Source organism: Ostrea edulis, chromosome 1 (assembly GCF_947568905.1).
Source record: "Ostrea edulis chromosome 1, xbOstEdul1.1, whole genome shotgun sequence".
NCBI classification, from domain to species: domain Eukaryota; kingdom Metazoa; phylum Mollusca; class Bivalvia; order Ostreida; family Ostreidae; genus Ostrea; species Ostrea edulis.
The window spans coordinates 19,251,099-19,272,999 of record NC_079164.1 but is presented as its reverse complement, the minus strand read 5'-3'; the positions used below and the strand labels follow the sequence as shown (position 1 = coordinate 19,272,999).

Genomic DNA, 21,901 nt, shown 5'->3' with positions numbered 1-21,901 from the left:
CGAAATGACCATTTTTAATTTAGTTCATGGCCTATTATGAGAATCACAATTTATCATATGTATTAAAATTCTAGTTATAATTATTTTTAGTTTCATTTTGTACGGAATATTCTTATCTACAATACATTCTGTATTTAGTCAAAGTGTGAGACAAGGTCAAGGCTAAAGGTGCCGAAACGGAAGGTCACAGAAGGAAAGCCGGTGTTTAAACTGTTAAAGCAACAATTATGTCACAACAAAGAAAATTTTTCGTTGGAGGAAACTGGAAGATGAACGGGAGTAAACAAAGTATTGAAGGCATCGCTGGGTTTCTGAAAACTGGACCCTTGGATCCAAAAACAGGTGCCAAAATGCACGTGCATGCACGCAGATTAAAGTGTTCTATATTACCGTGACTTTATCGCAATATAAATATCAATATTATAGGCCTATATACCATAAGCACCACATGGGCCTTTTACAATATTGCTATTGATGATATGCAGATTGTAAACAATGTTAATTCTTGTGCAGTGTTCTTCAAGAACTTCTTGCCCAGTTTCCAGCCCGTTGCAACATGTTTTATACATGAAACTGTTTGTTTTTATTTTGTTGACTTAAAAATATGGTTGGGTGTAAAATTGGTTCCAATCAAATGTCCCACATTCTTTTTGGAGTGATATGTTTGTTTTAACTTTCCGTTGTACATCAACAGGTTGGGAACACTTCCCCTATACCGATATTTCGCTATTTTAAAATGCAATTATCCCCTCTTTAGCGAGAAAGTAAACATTACCATAAAGAGGTGTTTTGGTGTCTGTATATTGAAAATAATGACAAATTCCGTGCAATGCAGAATAAGTGCAACACACACTCAGCATGACACAAATTGTCTCTATAAAATTTACAACACAGTGAAGAAATTTCATATAGTTATTTGCAGAAGTATCAGACATTTTAGCACTTTTTCTTCTTTTCACGTGAAACATGAAGAGATATACTCCACGGGTGTTTTTTGTCGGTTGTACGGGATATATTTACTCTCGATAGAGAGGAACAATCGCATTTTCGTGAGAATATCTCACTTTTGGGGAAGTGTTCCCAACCTGATCAAATCAAAAGGTCTAATGTATAAGTAAGAAAATCTTGTGTGATATTCAGATAATTGGGCACCACAACAAATCTGTAACTACACTTGAATCACCATTTTAATTTACTGGCAGTGTGTACTTTGGAATCCCTTTGTTTCCACTTTTAATTGGAATTTTTTTTTTATCAAGCAAGTAAAATGTGATCTTTTCTGATACCACAAAGTTAAATATGTTTAATTAATTGCCATGACAAAAATGGTGTTGCACCTGATTACACATTGTTGCTTGCCATGCTTACTGAGTCCTGGGGTACCTACCCTACCTCATTGATGTAGTGTGAACAGAGACAATAGACATGGCTTGCGATGATGCAGTTTACATTTTGAATCAATGCCAGTCTGCTGATCAGGTTTTGTATAAATGTTTCATTGCAAATGATTGCTGTGTCCCAAAGAAGAATTGTTCCATTTGCATATATTTGTCAGATGTTTTGAATAAGACAAACATTCCAACTAATTTATTATGTCCAAAGAAAGATATAACACAAATATTTTATTTACCATAGTTTGTATAATAAGTACTAGGAATCCAAAACCTGAATTAGAAATTTTTGACAATTTGGTACGACTTTTACACCCTGAGAGAACAAGTAGAACACCAGGCCTGGAGGTTATAAAGCTTTTACTTTTACTGTATTCATACTCAAACTCAGCCATGTTAGTTTTGAGTACAACTCTGAGTAAGATTCGAAACATATTTCAAAAATCTTAGCATTTACTCCATTAGAGTATGAGAATGATTTTATGAGTCTTATAACCTTCACTTTTATGTATGAGTACAATTTAGAGCACAGAGTGTGAGTATGAAAACATGCTCAAATTTGTTTTATAACCCCCAGGCCTGTTTTGTTTTTAAGTACTATTTTCACAGTTGATGTTCTAATTTGAACATTACTGTTAACATGTACTGAAAGCTGAGATTTGATATATTGAAATGGTAGACAAAATTTGCCACAAATAGAAAATGGAAGCTATGTTCTGGACAACATTTTACACTCATTTGAAAACATCTCGCTCAATTCTGAATCATTGTGTTTCAGAGGTAGTGGTTGCCCCACCTACATGTTACTTGGAGTACACAAGAAAAACTGTTGACGCTAAAGTTGGAGTGGCAGCCCAAAACTGTTATAAAGTGGCAAGTGGTGCTTTCACAGGGGATATCAGGTATATAAACAATTCCGATATTCAGTCAATATTGTCATCAAATATTTTCAAATTGGATCCTATTTAATAATGTAGTTTCTGTTTTTATTCATTTGAATGACTATGTGGTATTTTCAATATTTCAATTCAAAATTTATAAGGATATACAGATTTGTATTAAAATATGTTTGATGTTTTGTATGTCTTCAGTGCCAATATGATTAAAGATCTTGACTGTGAATGGGTTATTCTGGGACATTCAGAGAGAAGAAATGTTTTTGGAGAATCCGATCAGGTATTTCTCATTTTGTGCACAAACAAGTTATGGACCATATTATGCAGTGATGTAGTGAATTTCCGATCTGTTAATCTGTGGCTGGAATTCAAGGTCCGACATTGAAGTAAATCGGAGTGCATGTCTGTTGTTGAAGTACCCAAAAATGCAGACTTGTGTAGGGAACTTTCTTTATAACATATCTCATGGGGCTGTAAGAAATAGTACCGGAACATAATGACCAGTTTACATTGTAACTGGAGACGGGAAGTTCTCGGTACATTTGAAGTAAACATCTTTCAAACTGCAAATTTACTTTGGTGTTCTAGAGTAACACTATGTAAATGAAGGTAGTACATACATTGTATATATAAATGAATGATTTACAGGCAATATGATGGATTTAATTGATATGGACTAGAACCAAGAAAACAGCTCTTTTTCTATTGTGAAGTATGAAGAGGAATAGAAGTTCTTATTGTTTCGGACTAAGCTATAGTCCCTAGATATTAGATGTTTTTCTCTCTGTGTCCAAATGGTACTCGGTGTTGTGAAGTGATGCTGAAGTCTTCTGCGACTTGTTTTTTTGGTCCTATTTCCCACATTTACTACATGTAATGATTTGCAACTTTCTATGCAGTAAAACTGCCTCCCTCTGTGTTCGAATTACCATTTGAAATCAATTTGATTTACGCAAGAGGGAATTTTTAAATTATGTACTTCTACGAAAAACATGTAAAAGGTATCCCGTTTACTTCATTAGAAAAAAGCAACAATTACAGAAGTCTAGTGTTATGATGTCAACAAACTGTGATTAATCGACAATATCCAATCTGACAAAGAAGTTATAAACCAGGTGTAAGAAATACACTTTAAGAGGTGTAATTATATACCAACACCAACTTCATGCTACTTTATATATGATACTACAGTATGTAAGAATACATTGTAAGGGGTGATTTTTCCGATAAATTGTATATAGCAATTTTGCTGGTAATAATAAAAAAATAAAAATGTTATATCCGGGGATACTTTATATCCAATTACATTGTAAAAGATTTTTACTGTACTTGATTTGAGACCATTATATGCAGTAAGTGTGCATGCACAAGTTACTCATACTAGCCACTCTGTATAATGACAGTGTTGCAGGTTATAATTCAAATCTAAGAAAAAAAATAAAGTAGTAAAAATGTGTATCTGATGTCAACATCACTGTGTACATAACGAGATTTTTTTCCAGCTAATTGGTGAGAAAACTAAGTATGCTCTTAGCCAGGGTGTGAAGGTGATTGCTTGTATTGGAGAAAAGCTGGAGGAGAGAGAGGGTGGGAAAACAGAGGAAGTAGTGTTCAGACAAACTCAAGCCATTATAGGTATGTACTATTTAAGTGGATATTTACGCGTGGGGGGAAATTACACTAATTACGCGGTCAGGTAATAAGAGTGTAAATTTCCCTCACACGTATAGTTAGGCCAATTCAACTTAATCAGTAGATTATCATCCAGGGTCACCAAAAGGTATGGGGCGGATGGGAGGATTTTATTGTTTAATTTTTATTTTCTGAGAAAAATATTAATGACAAACAAGTTTTTGTCAACAGAAGTGCATCATTTAATGCCAGATAGATATCAATATATGCTTATTTCACAGACGAATTCCAGGTCAAGCTTAAATTCAAACACAGAAAGATACCAAACTTCTTCAAGATATGAAGAACATTAATCCCTTCCTTTCATTTACGCCCGTAAGAACGTGACAAATTAGGAAAACCATATAATATTTCTTCATGTGACTTTTCACGTTGCTATACTGGAAATGTAAATCAAGAAGTGTATATACTGGACATTGAAAATTTTTCCGGAAATCGCAAGTTCTGCAAAATAAAAAAAAAAATCCAGGCAGGCCAATTTTTGAGGGGCGGGCGGGGATGATAATCTATCAATAAAGTTGAATTGGCCTTATAAATATTTCATATGAACCGCATATTTTTTCCCCACGCGCAATGTTGGACGGGGTAAAACATGTACTTAACCCACCCACCCACCCACCCCCATAATTAACCATGTTTACAGTAATTGGAATATCCTTCCCCAGATTTCATGTATTTTATATGTATACATTTCCAATGTTTTGCCTTTGATATTTATACAGATTATAATGATGGCCATTTCTTTATGATTACATTGCAGCTGTGAGCAATGCATGGATGAATATTGATAATATAGTACGTCTATTTTAACAGCTGGGAATATTCCAACATAGATGATGCTATTGATACTTTTAAATTAAATAAATATTAGATGTATAGAACTAGAGATATGCACCAGTGTGAACGTCAGTAAGAGAATGTCAAGGTCTCTGTTATAAGACAAATCTATCTATTGTAATATTTAAAAAAAGACACTCTTCAATTTTGAATACAATAAAACTTGTCTCATCTGACAAGTACTGGGAGACAATTATTTGTCAGAATACAATGTTTCGGAATTTTTTAAAAAGTTTGAAGAAGTTGAAAATTGAAGTAATCACAATATGCACATCCATGGACAAGGAGGGATAGTTAGCTAAATTAGTCACACTGATGAACAATGAGTGGGAAGTTATTGTTCTTTTCCAGAAAATATATCTGCAGACCAGTGGGTGAGTGTGGTGATAGCTTATGAACCAGTGTGGGCCATTGGAACAGGAAAAACGGCGACTCCTGAACAAGCACAGGAAGTTCACGAGAAACTTCGAACCTGGCTAGCAGACAAAGTGTCATCAGAAGTGGCAGCGGCAGTCAGAATTATCTATGGAGGTAAGCAATGCAAAGTTAGATGATGCACAGGTGCTTTGAGGAGATACACACACACACAACCTGCATGCACATTGAATTCCAAAGATACTAACACTTTCAATATATTTTTGCCATATGAGGAAATAAATACTAGATTGAAATGTAAATGAATTGATAGTTACGCAACACAAAATGTACACTGAACCAAAAAAAAAAAAAGCAAATGCATGCCTAAAATTGTACAAATATTTGTTTCCAAAAATCTGTCGAAATGATGGTAATTTTTTTGAAAAACTCTTTGCAAAACTATGTTTAAAATGAAGTAACTGCATTGCACATGAGAAAGAAAAGTTGGGTAGCTGCATTATATGCATACTTTGTGTGTGTGACCCTTATTGCCAAATTAGATGATTCACTTTCAAAATGTGTAGAAATTAAAAATACATATTTTATTCATTCCTGAAGAATATTAGAGAGATTTGCAAACATTTTGAATATTCTCCCAGGAAAACATAGGCATTCCAATGTAGATATGTACATAGAAAAATGAACAGCATTTGCATTTTTCACGTATATATATACACAGAAAAGTAGGATGTAAATTTAATTTACTTCTGAACTGTGATTAAAATGTTCGAATGTGTCAAAAATGTGAGAGTGAGTTAGTATTTGAAAATACATGTATATTAGATGAGAATCAAGCCCACTTTCTTTCTCAGACTGACCTCCTAGTTTTGGCCATCTTCATTTTTAAGCATAAAAAAAAAACCCCAGCTAACCCCATTTATTGTGTGACCAGGAATCCAAACTACGGTAGCTTGCCTACAGAAGTTAGAAATCCACCAAAAAAACCAGACTTCCAAAGAATGTCCAAAATCCGAAGCCATTTTTAAATTTGTATTTTGTTATGTGGCTGTAGAGCAGCAGTTGACATTTTATATACTTGAGAAAATATAATTTGAAGTAATGATTTAATGAGAAAAATGAAATACAGGTGTATTTGTAATCTTAAATTATAAATTACTAATATTGAGGTTAGTTAGGATAAATGCAGAGAGAAAGAGAGGAGGAGATATAGTCCAATAGTTAGGTGTTTAAGCTCATTTTGGTGAAAAAAAAATTCTCACCCCAAATCATCTTATTCCTTTTTAATATAATTGAATAAGATATATGAATGATATCAACTTTGAAATGACCGCATGTTTGTCAAAAGTTACTTTAGAAGCTAACTTGTATAGCAGATGGAATTTTTGTCCAGGAAGCAAAAATTCAAGGAACATAATTGTAAAGATTATAATCTTAATAAATGCAGATCAAGTGCATAAACTTATTATTATTTATAGGAAATGGCTTGTATGAGTCATTTTGAATTGTTTGAATTCTTTCAAAAAATTTGAACAAAATCACCTTTACTACTCCTTTAAGACCTTCAAAATTTTTTACACCAATTTGTTGTATAATATTGGAGTATAATGTGGGTTTTTAAATCTCTATAAATGGTGTTAAGATTTGCAGTGTGTAAAATATGCAACTGCTAATCAAGATTAGTCCAAAATGACCGATGATCTGGAATACTTTGCATATTCTAGAAAAGTGATCCAGCAAATGACATTTCAAATTTAACACATCAAAAACCAAAGCTATCAATTTTTTCACCTTTAAAAAACAAGTATGCACTACCTAAACTATTTTTCTTCTTCAAAATTGTCACTTGGAAAGTGTACCATCTCATCAACACCATGGTTTTATTTTCATATACAACTTAGGTTGATCTGACTATATATCAACAATATAGTGATTAGTCAGCCCAGAATATAGGAAATTAGGAGTACTGAAGATACTTATGGAGAGTGTATATTACCTTTATTAGAGAGTGTATATTACCTTTATTAGAGAGTGTATATTACCTTTATTAGACCAGTTTTGGATTGTGCTTCTGTTGTATGAACTTGGTAAATGTATATAGTGTGTATGTGTAAAATATTTAGATACTATCTTCTTTAATGCTATTGATACTAAAGTGAAACTAACTGGATATTTAGAAGGAGCAGGTATAGTCCTTTAATAAAATTATAAATGTCATGATCCCAGGCGCTCACTTGATTGATCTGCAGGTTTCGCCCTGGAAGTGTGCATAGATACAGCTGCTTGTGCAATGTTGTGAATATTCGGTTGCCCAAAAATTAGTAGCTGCAGAGCTGTAGCTGTGAAAATTAAAGATGGGAAGAAATCAATTTTTCTCTCAAGAAAACTGTACAGTTCTGCAGCTATAAAGATAATTGAAATATGCTCGATGGAGATTACTTTAGAACAAATATACTCCGTGCTCATTAAAAGTAACGCAGGTAACAATATAAAAGTATTGAAAAAGAAAATAAGCTTGTGTGTATTTACAGCTTGTATTATACAAACATGCACCACAATTGACAAAGTTTTTCAAATGCAAACATGTTATTTGCTTGCACCTACTGTAACGGAACAAATATGCACATTCCGATTCGGGAATATTGCGCTATAATTTTAAAATTTTCGGTTAGAATGATTAGAATAGAGAGCACATTGTAATTGAACTGTTATTTCCTTTCGCGGTTGGATTACCTAATATCCGGAGTACCTGCGATTCGCAGGACACGGTGTATACTGCAGCTGATCGACTTTGATATGCGGCTGTCTCGGTGTAGATTGTCACATACAAGGCTGCACGAATTGTCTTTTGTACGTGTATTGAACATTTAGTTCTAATGAGAATTAAAGATAATCGCAGACTCGATATTTTATCGTTTAACGACATGTGTTTGAAAAACACGTAGCATCAGAAAAACGATAACTTAAAATATTACGTAATTTTATATTATTTTTATGACAGTTTCAGTTTGCATTTGACTGAAATGTTTAATTAGAAGAATGATTACGCTGATTTAGAACATATTTCGTGACAACACTTCCTAAACAAGATCCTCCGTTAATAGTAATGTATAATTTGTAGAAATTGTCAGATATAATTATTTTTCATAGTTTATCATACTGACAAAATATCGCTCTGATTAGGTACTATTTAATGAACTAATTCACTAAAACAGTAGATAAAATGTGAGAAAAATAATAATTCATTGTAAACTCATGAGGACAAGATTTACAGTCTTAAGATGCGGCAGAGTCTCATCGTGGACCGTACATCTTGTCCGCACAGTGGAATTTCACTATCCCACACGAGTTTATAATGAACGATTCTATTTATCCCACAGAACTACATCTTCCATCAGAAATTTCGATAGAGTAGGGCAGTGCCCAGGAGTTGTGACTGAATGATAAGGACATCACATTTTAGTTATGTATCAACATTGATATGTCCATATATCAGTAAACAAATAAAATTAGTATTTGATCATTGAATGGAATTGAATTAATACACAGATAATTCCATTGTTTATTTTCAGGATCTGTTAATGCATCTAACTGCAAAGAACTAGCTACAAAGGGGGATATTGATGGCTTTCTAGTAGGTGGGGCCTCCCTGAAACCAGATTTTGTACAGATCATCAATGCCAGACAAAACTGAGAATGGTGCCATATAAATCCCGTAGACCGAGTTAACAGTGTTGTGTAAAGTTACAGATCAGAACAGCAGATTTAGTCTGCATTACATGTTGAAACTTGATGAAATACTAGTGGTATTTTACACTGACATTTGCTGATTTCAGCAGGTTAGTGCCACCGTTTTCTTAACTCTTGAAAAAGAGCTAGTTTATTATTTCAGCGTTTATGTTTTTCTGCTTATATTCCTTGTTTAAGTTGATACTTGTATGCTTTTTAAAAGAATAAAAATGTGTTATCAATACTGGCTCCTTATTGGTTGTGAATGTATCCCACTATGTTATATGTAACGTATAGTATGCTTCTTTAATTATATTTCCAGTGTTTTGCCTTTGATATCTCTACAAACTATAAGGATAACCATTTCCTCATGAATGCGTTACAGTTATAAACAATGCGCGTATGAATCTTGATAAATATTCATAGTACGTCTATTTTAACGGTAGAGAATTCCGACAGATGTAAAGACAGGTTTCATTTTTTGAAAATCCACGAGTGTATGAAATGCAACGCTCCACACTGGTTGAATCATCCCAATGCATAGCCTCGAGTATTTTCAGAATTCAAATTTATATCTTTGATTTTCCCATAAATTTATGTAAAGGGACATAACTCGTGTAAAAGTGGTTCAGCCATGAATTTGATTCTGTAGTTCACTAGAGAGCTGCACAACAAAAGATCGGTCGACAGGGGATGCTTACTTCTCCTAGACACTTGATCCCACGTGACCTCTAGTATATCCAGGTGTCCGTGTTTGTCCAACTCTCTATTTTGTATTGCTTACAGGAGTTATGAGATTGATCACTATTCGTTGTCTTCACCTTTCATCCTAAGAATTTTATTTTTGCAAAGTCAGCATTTCGCAAATTCTATGGTCGTTATAACGATCTAGTTCGTCAATACAACCTCGCATTGGGTCAAATGCTGTCTGACTGTTTCATACCGATTGTTCAGCCGTTCTTAGCACACTGATTTTGACTGCGGATAACTCCGTTTACCTGATCAGGATATGGGGCTCACGGCGGGTGTGACCGGTCAAGAGGGGATGCTTACTCCTCCTAGGCACCTGATCCCACCTCTGGTGTGTCCAGGGGTCCGTGTTTGCCCAACTATCTATTTTGTATTGCTTGTAGGAGTTGAGATTGATCACTGTTCGTTATCTTCACCTTGCATTGAAAAAGTGGGCCAAGCGTTACAATGTAGAACTTGTACTTGTAGGTATTATTATATAAATATTGCATGTAGTTGAGGGTAATCCCGTGCGGATCCGGGTTAGAATGGGTCCTCATCACCCCCTATTTGTCATAAGAGGCGACTAAATGGAGCGGACCTTCGGATGAGACAGCAAAAACTAAAGCCCCGTGTCACAACAGGTGTGGAACGATAAAGATCCCTCCCTGCTCAAAAGGCCGTAAGCGCCGAGCATATGCCAAAATTTTGCAGCCCTTTACCGTTAATGGTGACGACTTCATATGAGTGAAAAATTCTCCAGTGGAACGTTAAACAATATACAATAAATCAATCATTGAAAATTTTCACTCCCCCCCCCCCCCGAGAAAACCATTTTCAGCCGAGGAGACTTTTATTCTATGGTCTGTGCACTGCCCCTGCGACCTTCGCTAGGGCCATCAACCTCGTGTTGCACAGATTGAATTGGAAAATTGTTCTAGCATTCCTGGATGATATCTTGGTGCTGGGAGCTTCGGCACAAGCTCACCTAGCGAACTTAATCAATGCTTTATTTTCTTGCTATAGAAAGTAAAGTATTGAAAAGGATAGTAATACGGATATTACAAAATTAAAGCAAACATGTCTGAAAAAGTTTCCAAAAAGAAAAGAGAATGTTTAACCTGGAAAACCAACTCTCCATGATAATTCTTATACATTTACATAATCTGATTAGTTACATTAAATAGTTTATTAAATTTATGAATGTTGGGATTTGTGTAGTACCTTGAAACATTGAGTTGCCTAGCTTGTTTTACAGATATATAAGTACAATTAAATATGTAATGAAATTCAAACATGTCAAAGTTACAATCGACGGATAGGTGATTCCAGTTACACCATGCATATCTCTATTGCCTTTATCGAATAGACAGAATAGTTAACGTGAAAGGAGTCGAGATGGGAGATCAGTTCATCGAGACAGTCCGCGACTGGCCTGTACCAGATGTGAAGGGTGTTGAACAGGATTCGCCAGCTACTATCGCAGTTTTATTCCCCAGTTTTCTCGTATTGCTGCTCCTTTGTATGCGGTTACCGGAAAAGGAAACTGAGCAACAAGATGCCTTTGACGAACTCGTTTGTTCACTGACAAAGCGTCCAGTATTAGCAATACCGAACAGTCAAGGTAGCTTCATTCTTGACACAGACGCCTCGGATCATGCTGTAGGTGCGGAAATGAGTCAAGGTCAGAATGGAAGGGAAAGAACAATTAATCGGCTATGGCTGCATAGTACTATCAGCAGAACAACGGCGGAACTGCACTACCCGCAAAGAGTTGCCGGCGGTTTTAAAGTTTACTCGTCAATTCCGCCATTCCGCCTTTGAAGAAACTAACACACATTCAAGGTCACATTCTTGATCTACTTATATAGAATATCACAAGATCATCGAGTAATGTGCTGCTCTCACCACCGCACATACAAAATCCATTTCTCTGTGATGTATAAAAGGGAAAGCGTGTTGGCACCACTATGCGGTAGACGTTTCCCTTATTTACAACAAACAACACCAAAAGAAAGAAATATTTTTCAGGAGGTTTAATACTATTGATCAGGGTGAAATGAGAAAAATATTCACGAGCTATATGTATCTGTTAACACCAAACCAGATGCCTCAGTGCAGGTGAATGAACTTGTTAAATATGGGGCTCACGGCGGGTGTGACCGGTCAACAGGGGATGCTTACTCCTCCTAGGCACCTGATCCCACCTCTGGTGTGTCCAGGGGTCCGTGTTTGCCCAACTATCTATTTTGTATTGTTGTAGGAGTTATGAGATTGATCACTGTTCGTTATCTTCACCTTGCATGCTACAAGATCTCGCTAAATTTTTGGACATACATGGTCCACTTGCTACAAAAACCAGCATCATCAGACCAAATACAAACTGGTATTCGGACGATCTGAGGGCAACAAAAAAAAAAAGAGGGGGGGGGGCGGAAAGATGCTGGTGAAACACACAACCTGAAATTCAGTATCAGTTATTTAAAGCAGCATGTATAAACCTAGACTACTTGCTCACCAAGGCTAAAAAGAATTTCTATTCTTCAAAAGTCGAGGAATGTGGACAAAATCTGAAAGCTTTTTTCAAATTCATAAACCCTTTGAGAGGAAAATATCCAACAAAGTCTTTTACCAATATCTACATCAAATAAAGTATTGTTGAACCGGTTTTCTACCTTTTTCATCGACAAAGTGACATCGATCAGAGAAACCTTGAAGCAAAAAAAAAAAAAAAAAAAAAAAAACAAAAAAAAAACAACAACCCTAAAACGGATGGTGATCATTGGGATTCAGATTTACCATATAAATGCCCATCTCTAATATTGTCTCGGCATGCCACAGAACAAGAACTCAAATCTATCATTATGAAAGCTCCCAGTAAATCGAATGAACCTATTCGAATGAACCCTATTCCCACGTCTCTTTTTAAGAGGTTTAATAAACCAATGCTTCTCTTAATGACCAGGATAGTGAAGTCCTCTATCAACCAGAAAGTCTTTCCTTCTTTACTTTTAGGAGGCACTTGTTCGACCCTTTCTAAAGAAACCTGGACTTGACAAAGATGTTTTGAAAAACTATCGTCCAGTCCCCAATCTATCTTTTATTTCCAAGATTCTGGAGAAAGTTGTTGCTAGTAGAATTGACAGTCACCTTGACTCATATTCTTTAAGGGATCCACTACACTCCGCATACCGTGCTAAACATTCTACAGAAACGACACTGGCTAAAGTACATAGCGATATTATGTCGGCGCTCGATCAACAATCAATGGCAGTCCTTTGATTTGTCAACAGCCTTGGATGTCATCGACCTGAAATACGACAACGCCTTTCTCTATCCTGTGGAGTTAATGATGATGCTCAAAAATGGATCAGATCCTATATATAAGATATACACCAGTGTGTTACCATTGGACCTATTAGGTCAGATACCCGTCAGGTACCTTTTGGGTTTTCCCAGGGATCTGTTTGGGACCCAAATTATACTGTCTTTTCGCAAGACCCATAGGAACAATATGGCATCGCCATGGTATGAAGTACCACTGCTACGCGGAGGATACACAAGTGTACGTGGTAATTAGACCAGAAGAAAACTGGGTAAACTACGTATCTCGCATGGAATCCTGCATCGCCGACATAGGATCTTGGATGACATCGAACCTGTGCCAAAGACCAGAACAAAAAATACTGACAGTCAACTCAGCTGGGCAGCAGCACCTCTGGAATGACCTTCCAGATGACATCAAGAAGTCAACATCTCTTGAAATTTTCAAAAAAGTCTTAAAACTCATTTTTTGATAGTTTTACAGATATACACTATGCATAAGAAAATCTTATGTCATACTGTCATTTAATTATGTTTTATCGTTGCATTCCTTTTCTTATCCACGTGAAACACCTTAGAGTGATTTGTTTCATATAAATTTCAGTATTATTATTAGCTGCTGGGCAAGGAATTCAGTCAGGACCGATCATCACAGCTGGTTTGGTTGATGAATTTCAAACTTTCGCAGAACCAAATAGCTCTCTGGCTAACGCTGACATCAAGCCCATGACGCCAGTATAACATGCGGATTGTTCACCGCCCAGGAAAAAGGTGTTTGAACGCTGATGCGCTGTCCCGCGACATAGCTGACACATGCCATAATTATTCTATTAACGTTCGGGTAGAGGATTTGCCTTGCGGCGGATGCAGGTATTGCCGCCGAGAGCACGGACGCCGGCATCAACACTGAGAAAGACGACGCGATTCCCCTATCATGTGAGCGCTAAGAGATGTTAGATCCTGCTTTCCGTCAGGCTATTGTGTCGAACACATGGGATCATGTGCTGTTGACAGCAGGTGCCCCCGGGGTGCTGATATTTGAGATTGCTGTCTGTGGAGTGGCATATTTTAAACCCGAAATAGAGGAACAAGGGCCTCATATCTGTAAGTTGTCTCAAGGGGACAGAGTTAAAGCAGGGATTTCTTAATCGTCCTACAGCTCTGCAGACGTAGTAAGTAAATTGAAGTCTTACAGTGCTATAGCGTACCTGAGACAGTATTTAGAGCCTGGAGTGTTACCAACTGAGAGTGACTTAGCTACAGTCTAGAGGCCTCTGTTGGTGGACTGTTAGTCCCCGAGGGTCTCTACAGCCCAGTAGCTAAGTACTTCGTTACTAGCTTGAAAATACGGATGTATATTTAATTGCTGTTATAAAATTTAGAAATTCATTTCAAAATTAAGGATTATCTCCCTCATGCATAGCTCTTATCCTTGGACGAATTTGGCTCCACTTTTTTGGCACGCTGTTTTTGGCTATATTTAGCTCTAAAACTTCATAGTTATTTCGGATTTCAAACATTTCAGTTGAGCATCACTGAAGAGACATTATTTGTCGAAATGCGCATCTGGTGCATCAAAATTGGTACCGTATAAGTTTTACATTATCTCTATTTCAGAAGAGAAATGGTTCGTTCTGGAGAGAGATCGTTTTCACCAAGATGAGACTGGAGTTATTTGGCGAGAACCTGAGGACTCCGACATACACCTGTGTCATGACATTCCGTCTTCTGGTCACCATGGAATTCAGAGAACTAAGGAATGTTTAAAACAATAATTCTACTGGTGGCGGATCGTCAGTGACATTAAGTTATTTGTCAGGACTTGTGTGGGGAGGAGGGCGAGGTAGATAGATATGTACGAGATCTTGATCAGAATGTGCATAATGCACACGACATTTCTCGACAGAAGTTGAAGTCTGCTCAAAAGTCGATGAAAAAGGCTCTTGATCAGTACCTGTAAATTCAAACTAGGGGATTTGGTTTGTTGGCGTCGCAATACAGGAAAGAAAGTGGAATCGGTCTTGAAGGTCCAGGCATCATAGTAGAGGCCAAATCTGAAACAGTATTTGTAGTGAAGTCTCGGAGAGCGGTCAAGGTGATGCACCTAATGGGGAGGAGTGTAGTGGTCCTGGAGGTGCTAAACACGAATTGTCCACCTTCGGATACGTAATACATGTACACTGCAGGATGACGTACCTGTTGTGACGTGTACAACTCCTCGCTCTTTCTTTGTGTCGACTAGAGCTGATGCATCTCCGTCAGCTCCGCTAATGCAGTAAATGAGAGCACGGCATTAAACCGTCATTCATTTTACCATAGTGTTTCTATATTGGCCATCCCCATACATAGTTAGTAGACATAGAGAAACGCTAAAAGAGCATACCTACAATGAACGTTTCGAATGAACCACCACAGCCTCGGGCGCAATCGTTGCATTCTCGGACATGGGAACGATGATTGTCGAACATAATCGGGTTGCTGAGACGGGGTCATACAAAGATGGAAACTGACGTAAGTAACTGCACCTTTATTTTGTTTTAAAATGATATATCGTGTCATGAATAACTTTAAGTAGCGAGTATGTAAGCGGATCTAACATCTAATTTTAATTAGATTGGTCAGAATTAAGAGCATTGCTAACTACAGTTCAAACTCACTGGAACAAATGTTGCCTTTGTTAGATTGAAAACGATGAATATTTGAAGTGCCCACTGGCTCGTTGCACTAATGGCATTGATGGTGATGGACATACAATGATCGCTCGAAATATCCCTTCTTCAAAGCAATCAATCGGATGCTAATAAATCCAGAGACAGGCAGATTAGACCAGAGAGAAGGCATGGACAAAATCCTACACAAAGTCAAATATCACCAATATCATGTAGCCTTGTTCAATAATAGCAAACTCGATAGGGCTAGTAAGAGAACTCGAACTGCAACAAATGATCGTGATGAAGACATACCTTAAAAAGGATGCGCTCACGTATTGAACATCGCAGGTGTTTCTTGTGTGAAAAAGAAGCTACATTCTCTGATCTCCAACAGGCAATAAAAAGACTTAATGAATGTGCAGAAATTTGAATGATGGAAAATTTGCTTGCTGTATGTGTTATGTTGTGGAAATGTTATTGCACAGGTACTTAGATTTCATCGCTATTGCTTTACGTCCATATACAACAGAGCGAGCAAGAGATAGCGTTCTTGTCAAATCTGGAGTAAGAAGGAGCAATCTGCCTCAGATAAAGATGTTTCAGAACCTCTGTTTTATATTGTTGAGACAAAAATTGGTGCCGAAGGACCAGTAGTTTTTTTCCACTTGCTGAATTGGATAGTCTATAATCAGCGAACATTCTATAGCAATATTCCATTATCACCGGCATATGGTGTCTATATCCCTCAACTGATTTGATACGCAATAGTTTGTTCTGCTTTTAATAAGTTTTTAAATCGAGACAGGCTACTGACAAAAGAGTTGATGTTACAGGGATAAACAAATCTTTCAATCAGAGCAAAACAATTATACTTTAGCTATCGGTAACATGCAGGTTTAATGATATAACTATATATTCTCTATATACTGGTGCTTGAGGTGACTGTAAGACCTGGCTCTGTTTGCAGCTACCCGAGGCGCTGTATCCATGGCCAGACCTCTAAGGGATTTGGTTTGGAAGGCTTAGAGTGTTCTTTCAATGGCCAAAAAGAGGTCTTCCAGAACTCTGATTCACACATGAGAACACTGAAGACATTGCTGTAGAAGATCTTGATCATGGTATGGATGTCGAAGACCCAACCAAAAAAACCCCGTATGGTTTCTTCACGGATCACTGGATGTGGGCGGAGCTCATCTATGGTCATTGTTATTTACCTGGAATTTACCTGGCCAAGGCATCAGGGTGTAGTGTATAGTTTTGATATACATAGGACCTGTCTCAGGGCCCTCAGCAGAGTTTCTATGGTCATAGTGCTTGAATAATGGTTGTATTTCTAAGGGTAGCTGACACACAGTGTACACCCACTCCCTCTTTATCTCTCTCTCTTACTCTCAGCCATTGACTCAATGAATAATTTCTGTTATAAATATAGAGGTATAAAAAATGAGGACATAAATTATTTCAGTAAGTTCCAAGTTTTAGAAATTAATGTGTAAATTATTGTTTGATTTTTGATTGTGTAATTTATAATACATGTATATAGAGGGGAAAATTACAATCATATCGAAATTGCATTGTTGAGGGATCTTTTTAAAAACAATTGAATTACGAGAAAGTAGCAGTTGTGGACAGGTCAATGCTATCAAAACTCTAGAATAATGGGCTTCCTCAAGATCTAAAGAATGCCCGTAGGTACTGGGTGTTATTGTTATTGAAACATCTCTCTGAGATAGCTCCAGACACCAGTTTCTGCAGATGTCACTCCACCTGAGATTTATTGTTAAATGTTTGACTGACAGGTGGGTTACAATTTGGGGGTTTTAACTTAAAATTGAGTCTTTAAGTCCTATGGATTTTCATACGGGCTCATTGACTTTACTTCCCAGGTATGTGATCTCCTCAACGTCTTCTAGGGGCTTGCTATTGATCATTACGGGTTGGTGTTTTAGTGGTATTCACTCGAAAGAGATGTGTCTTTTTATGTTGACCTTCAATCAGAACACCGAGATGATCTGTCTTCTGGATATTTTGGTGTCTATTGAATAAGAGGTCATGACCGTCATCAGCATAATCTATGTCGTCAAGGATTGAGGTAAGTGTCCACTGCAATCTCTGTCCTCTACCTTATGTGACGTTTCTTATGACCCAATCAATTGCCAGGGAGAATAGCATGGGAGATAGAGTAGATCTTTGTCTGCACTTTGAATGGTAGTTACGTATCACTTGGCCTCAAAGTTCTCATAGAGGGACTGGGTGATACGAACCAGTTTCTGTCGGGTGCTTTGTTGATGCAGGGTCTTTCAGAGAGACTCGCGGTGTAAACTTTTGAAAGCCTTCCCAAAATCACCTAATACAAAATAAAGTGTGCTGCTCCAAGATGTATGTGGCTGATACAGGATTTCCCCTTTCTGAATCCGGCTTGCTCCTTGCGTAGTATGTCTTCTACGGTAGTTTTAATGCACTGTGCTATGATTCTGCTGAAGACCATGCTAGTGTGGGAGAGAGAAATATAAACCCACGCCAGTTGTCGCAGTTTTCAAGGTCACCTTTCTTGGGCAACCTGATGGTGGCTCGTTCTAGTCATCTGAAATATCCTCTTTGTCTCATATATCTTGGAGGATACGCTGCAGTATGAAACCATACTTTTTTTCTTATGCCTTCAGCATCTCAGGACGTACACCATCCTCTCCTGGGCCTTTACCATTCTTCAATTTGTTTATTGTATTGCCATTTCACTCGGTGTGATACAGTCCATTCCTATCTCTACACCTGCCTCTGTCTCATCTTCGTCTTGGAGTATCAATGGATATGTCGGCTCAGGATTTTCTCTAAATGCCCTCTCTACCTCTTCAACTTTGTCATTTCATTTGTGATTGCTTAATAATTTTCATGTCTTTCTGTTCGGCGGCTGCCTGTGTTTCTTCAGCAAGTTACACATGTTGATGAGCCTTTTGCCATTGTCTGTTAGGTCACTCATTGTATGTTGATCCATCACTCTTCTACTGTTGTGATTATTCTGCCCAGCTCTTGCATTGAAATCGCCCATCATTAGGGTGGCATCATGCATTGAAATACCATCAAGTACTGGCTGTAGAGAGCTGAAGAAGTTGTCGTTTGCTTATTCTTTTGCATTGGAATCTCTACTTTGTCGTGGTGGTTGTTACCACTTCGCTCTAATAATGTAATGACTTCCCCTGTTTCTGTCTACTGCACTCATGACCAACCGGGATAAATAGTATCTTCTCATCTCATGTGCTACTTCTACTAGTCTTCCGGTTTGGTATATAGCGTTCGGGCATTCTAGCACCCAAATCAGATGTGATGTTATGGTGTCAGGAAACTTTCTACTAGGCTGTTAGTCATTATGATTTCCAGATGTATGTTTTGTTTCACTCCATCTACCAGTTGAAATATTGTTCCTTCTAATCGTTTCCGTAGCAAATGTGGGTTTTACGGGGTAAAGTTGCTGGCCCTAGGTCCAACCCTCCTTTCTCATCCGGGCTGTGGACCGGCAATAGCGGAGTTTTAACTGTATAAGTCTATAACTAGTTTTAATTTTGAAAAAAGGTCATGTTTTTTAAAATTATTTTGATGGATATTTTTGCAAGAACTCTGCTTGATCTTTTTTTTATGCACACATTTGTAAATTTCTTCTGTATCGCAGTAATAAATGAACGGCTAGTGGACTGATACATGTATGCACAATGTTTACAAAGTAGATAACCCAAATTAAAACACAAATGAAATTTTTTTTGTTACATGCAATAACAATTTAGACTCTTAATGTTTGAATAAATCTAGGTTTTAAAAGCACCACAAAGCAAAATGTAGCATAGTAACTTATAAGGGAATAAATTTCTGATGAGGGACTGCGGAAAAAAATGAAAGCGGGACGATAATCGACAGAAGCTTCGAACGTTCTCGTTAAATCTCAGTTTATACAGATAAAAACTTAAATGATAGGTGCTCAAGGTGCAAGAATTGAAATGATTCATGAAATATTACGCATTCAAGATTTTACATGCTGACTATTCTCATTAGTTAAGTTACTATTTTGGTTGGTGTATGGTCGGTTAAGTAATGATGTTGTATGTGTATTATATTATTAAAAAATATTCATTGACTTGAAAGTATGAAATAAAAAGAGAAGCCTCGGAAATTTGTTTGGTTTCTCTATCAGTGTACATGTATGCAGGTTATTCGGAGATAAAAGTTTTCTCAGATACGAAGCAGATCCGCCAGGTCCTCTCATCGAAATTAAAAACTCAAGGAGTACGATACTTCTTACAAAGCCAAAATATCATTGAGATCCGAAACAACGATATGATACCTTAAGTTCTAGTGTCTTGAATAGGACTTATAGTGAGAGCTAAAACGTGAAAGGTCGGTGTCACTGAATAACCGAGAGCTCTCGTCGAAGTGTAAGAAAAAATGATCAAGTTTACAATATTTTATCTTCAATTTTACATTATATTTTATCCTTTTATTTTTACTACAGTACTATAGATTAAATGGGAAAAAAAAATTAAAGTTTATGGTTGATATCACAACCTTGCTGAAGAATTATTTGGTCCATGTCCCTTCGAATTTTGGCGGACAGATGTTAAAGTGGCGTGTAGCGATGAATTAGACTAGTTCTTCCATATTTACACAGCTTGTGATCTATACAGCCTTTTGTATCATGGTATTGATATGCAGTACATTTTACATTGTGTGCACCAGGTTTAATCCATTTTAAAATATTTTGCTGTTATGAATGAATCTTCCGTTTGTTGGTGCTTATGTCGCTGTGAAATAGCAGTACTTTTACTCACTTTTTTCTACCAATCGCGGCAGCTCAGTGGTAGAGCGTTCGCCTCGTAACTGGGGGAGAATCACGAGTCTTTCGGATGTGACCATAAAAACGGAGGTCTTGTGTCGCGGCAGGCATTAGCAATATTCACGAGCACTCTGGTCTCGGTCAATATGTCACTTCTCGGGTTGCTAAAGCATCATATTGGCCTAAAATGTTATTTTATGTCAGTTTTGATTTCTAACCTTTCCTATCGTTGGTTTGTTCTCGTGTTCTGTTTTGGACCGCTGGTTAAACCAAAAGTTCCTCTAATACATGTATGTTGATATTGACTGGTAACACAAAATACGTGGGCTATCGACAAAAGCTGAAAATAGCAAGGTCTACATGTATATCTAGTCCTAAAAGTGAGCAATGTAGAAATTCGCTATATAAGAACTCATTTTATATGAAGGTACAGCATACAAAAACTGCAAAATGCATAATCAAAATAATTTCACTTTGTTTTGCTCAAGAAAAATGTTGGTGCATAGGTTAAAGAACCCTCACTGCTAAGTATATGTTTAAATTTGTGGTACTTCACATACAGCTGGTGACGTCTTGAGTGAAAAGTTTTCGACGGGACATAAAACAAACAATCGATCAATCTCTTAGAAAAGAGAGCTTTAAGAGTGACTAAAGATGACTCTTCAAATAATGGATGATGGTAACTTACTGGCCATGTCCAAAAAGAAATCGATGGAGGTATTGATTCCCGCCTACCTTTTGTCAGAAGAGTTTGAATACAGAATTCCATGAACATGAAACTTACCACAACACGTGATTATAATCTACCGATTATTAAGTCTCCCAAACAAAGTACATGTAATGGCTGTATAAAAGTGGCTCTTTCAGAGTACAATTATTTTTCTCCCTTGACAAAATCCTTGGCAATTTTAACTTCATTTCAAACAAATCTAGATCACAAAGACTTTGATTTTGAATTTTTCACAGAACTCCCTTTTTTCTTCAGTAAAACTGGTGTCACTTGACCTTGATCTTAATTTGTAGGTACAAACATCCTCTAATCATTTTTGATGATCCAATAAGGTCTTCCGTTGGAAACGGAAGACGTTAATAAGAACCAAGATTGATTGATTGTATCTTGCTTAACGTCTCGCTCGAGAATTGTTTACTCATATGGGGACGTCACCAAGACCGGTGGAGGGCTTCAAATTTAGGCCTATGCTAGGCGCTTACGGCCATTGAGCAGTGAGGGCTCTTTAGCGTGCTACACCTACTGTGACACGGGAAATCCGTTTTTAAGGTAATCTCCGTGGACCCATGACATTCACACCTGATGCCGAGCGTTTGGCGATGGAACTGTCACTAAGAACCAAGAAAAAACAAATCTACAAACGAATTTTAGAGACTTAATATTGTAATGGATAATTATTTAAATATCAAAAAATTGACAATCCAAGTATTATTCAGCAATGATTCAGT

General features: G+C 37.0%; 1 protein-coding gene across 1 annotated transcript; it reads left to right on the top strand.

The window, feature by feature from the left end:
- The first annotated feature begins 132 nt into the window (after positions 1 to 132).
- LOC125663577 (triosephosphate isomerase-like) lies at positions 133 to 9,164 on the top strand. Its single transcript, XM_048895841.2, has 6 exons — positions 133 to 342; positions 2,170 to 2,293; positions 2,483 to 2,567; positions 3,790 to 3,922; positions 5,168 to 5,347; positions 8,764 to 9,164. Exons 1-6 carry the CDS (start codon positions 228 to 230, stop codon positions 8,883 to 8,885), a joined length of 759 nt encoding a protein of 252 aa, XP_048751798.1. The 5' UTR covers positions 133 to 227; the 3' UTR covers positions 8,886 to 9,164.
- The last annotated feature ends 12,737 nt before the right edge of the window (positions 9,165 to 21,901 follow it).

Coding starts and splice junctions, on each gene's coding strand:
- LOC125663577 (XM_048895841.2), top strand. CDS start 228: ATGTCACAACAAAGAAAATTTTTCGTTGGAGGAAACTGGAAGATGAAC. Junction 343..2,169: donor ACCCTTGGATCCAAAAACAG/GTGCCAAAATGC, acceptor ATTGTGTTTCAG/AGGTAGTGGTTGCCCCACCT. Junction 3,923..5,167: donor ACAAACTCAAGCCATTATAG/GTATGTACTATT, acceptor GTTCTTTTCCAG/AAAATATATCTGCAGACCAG.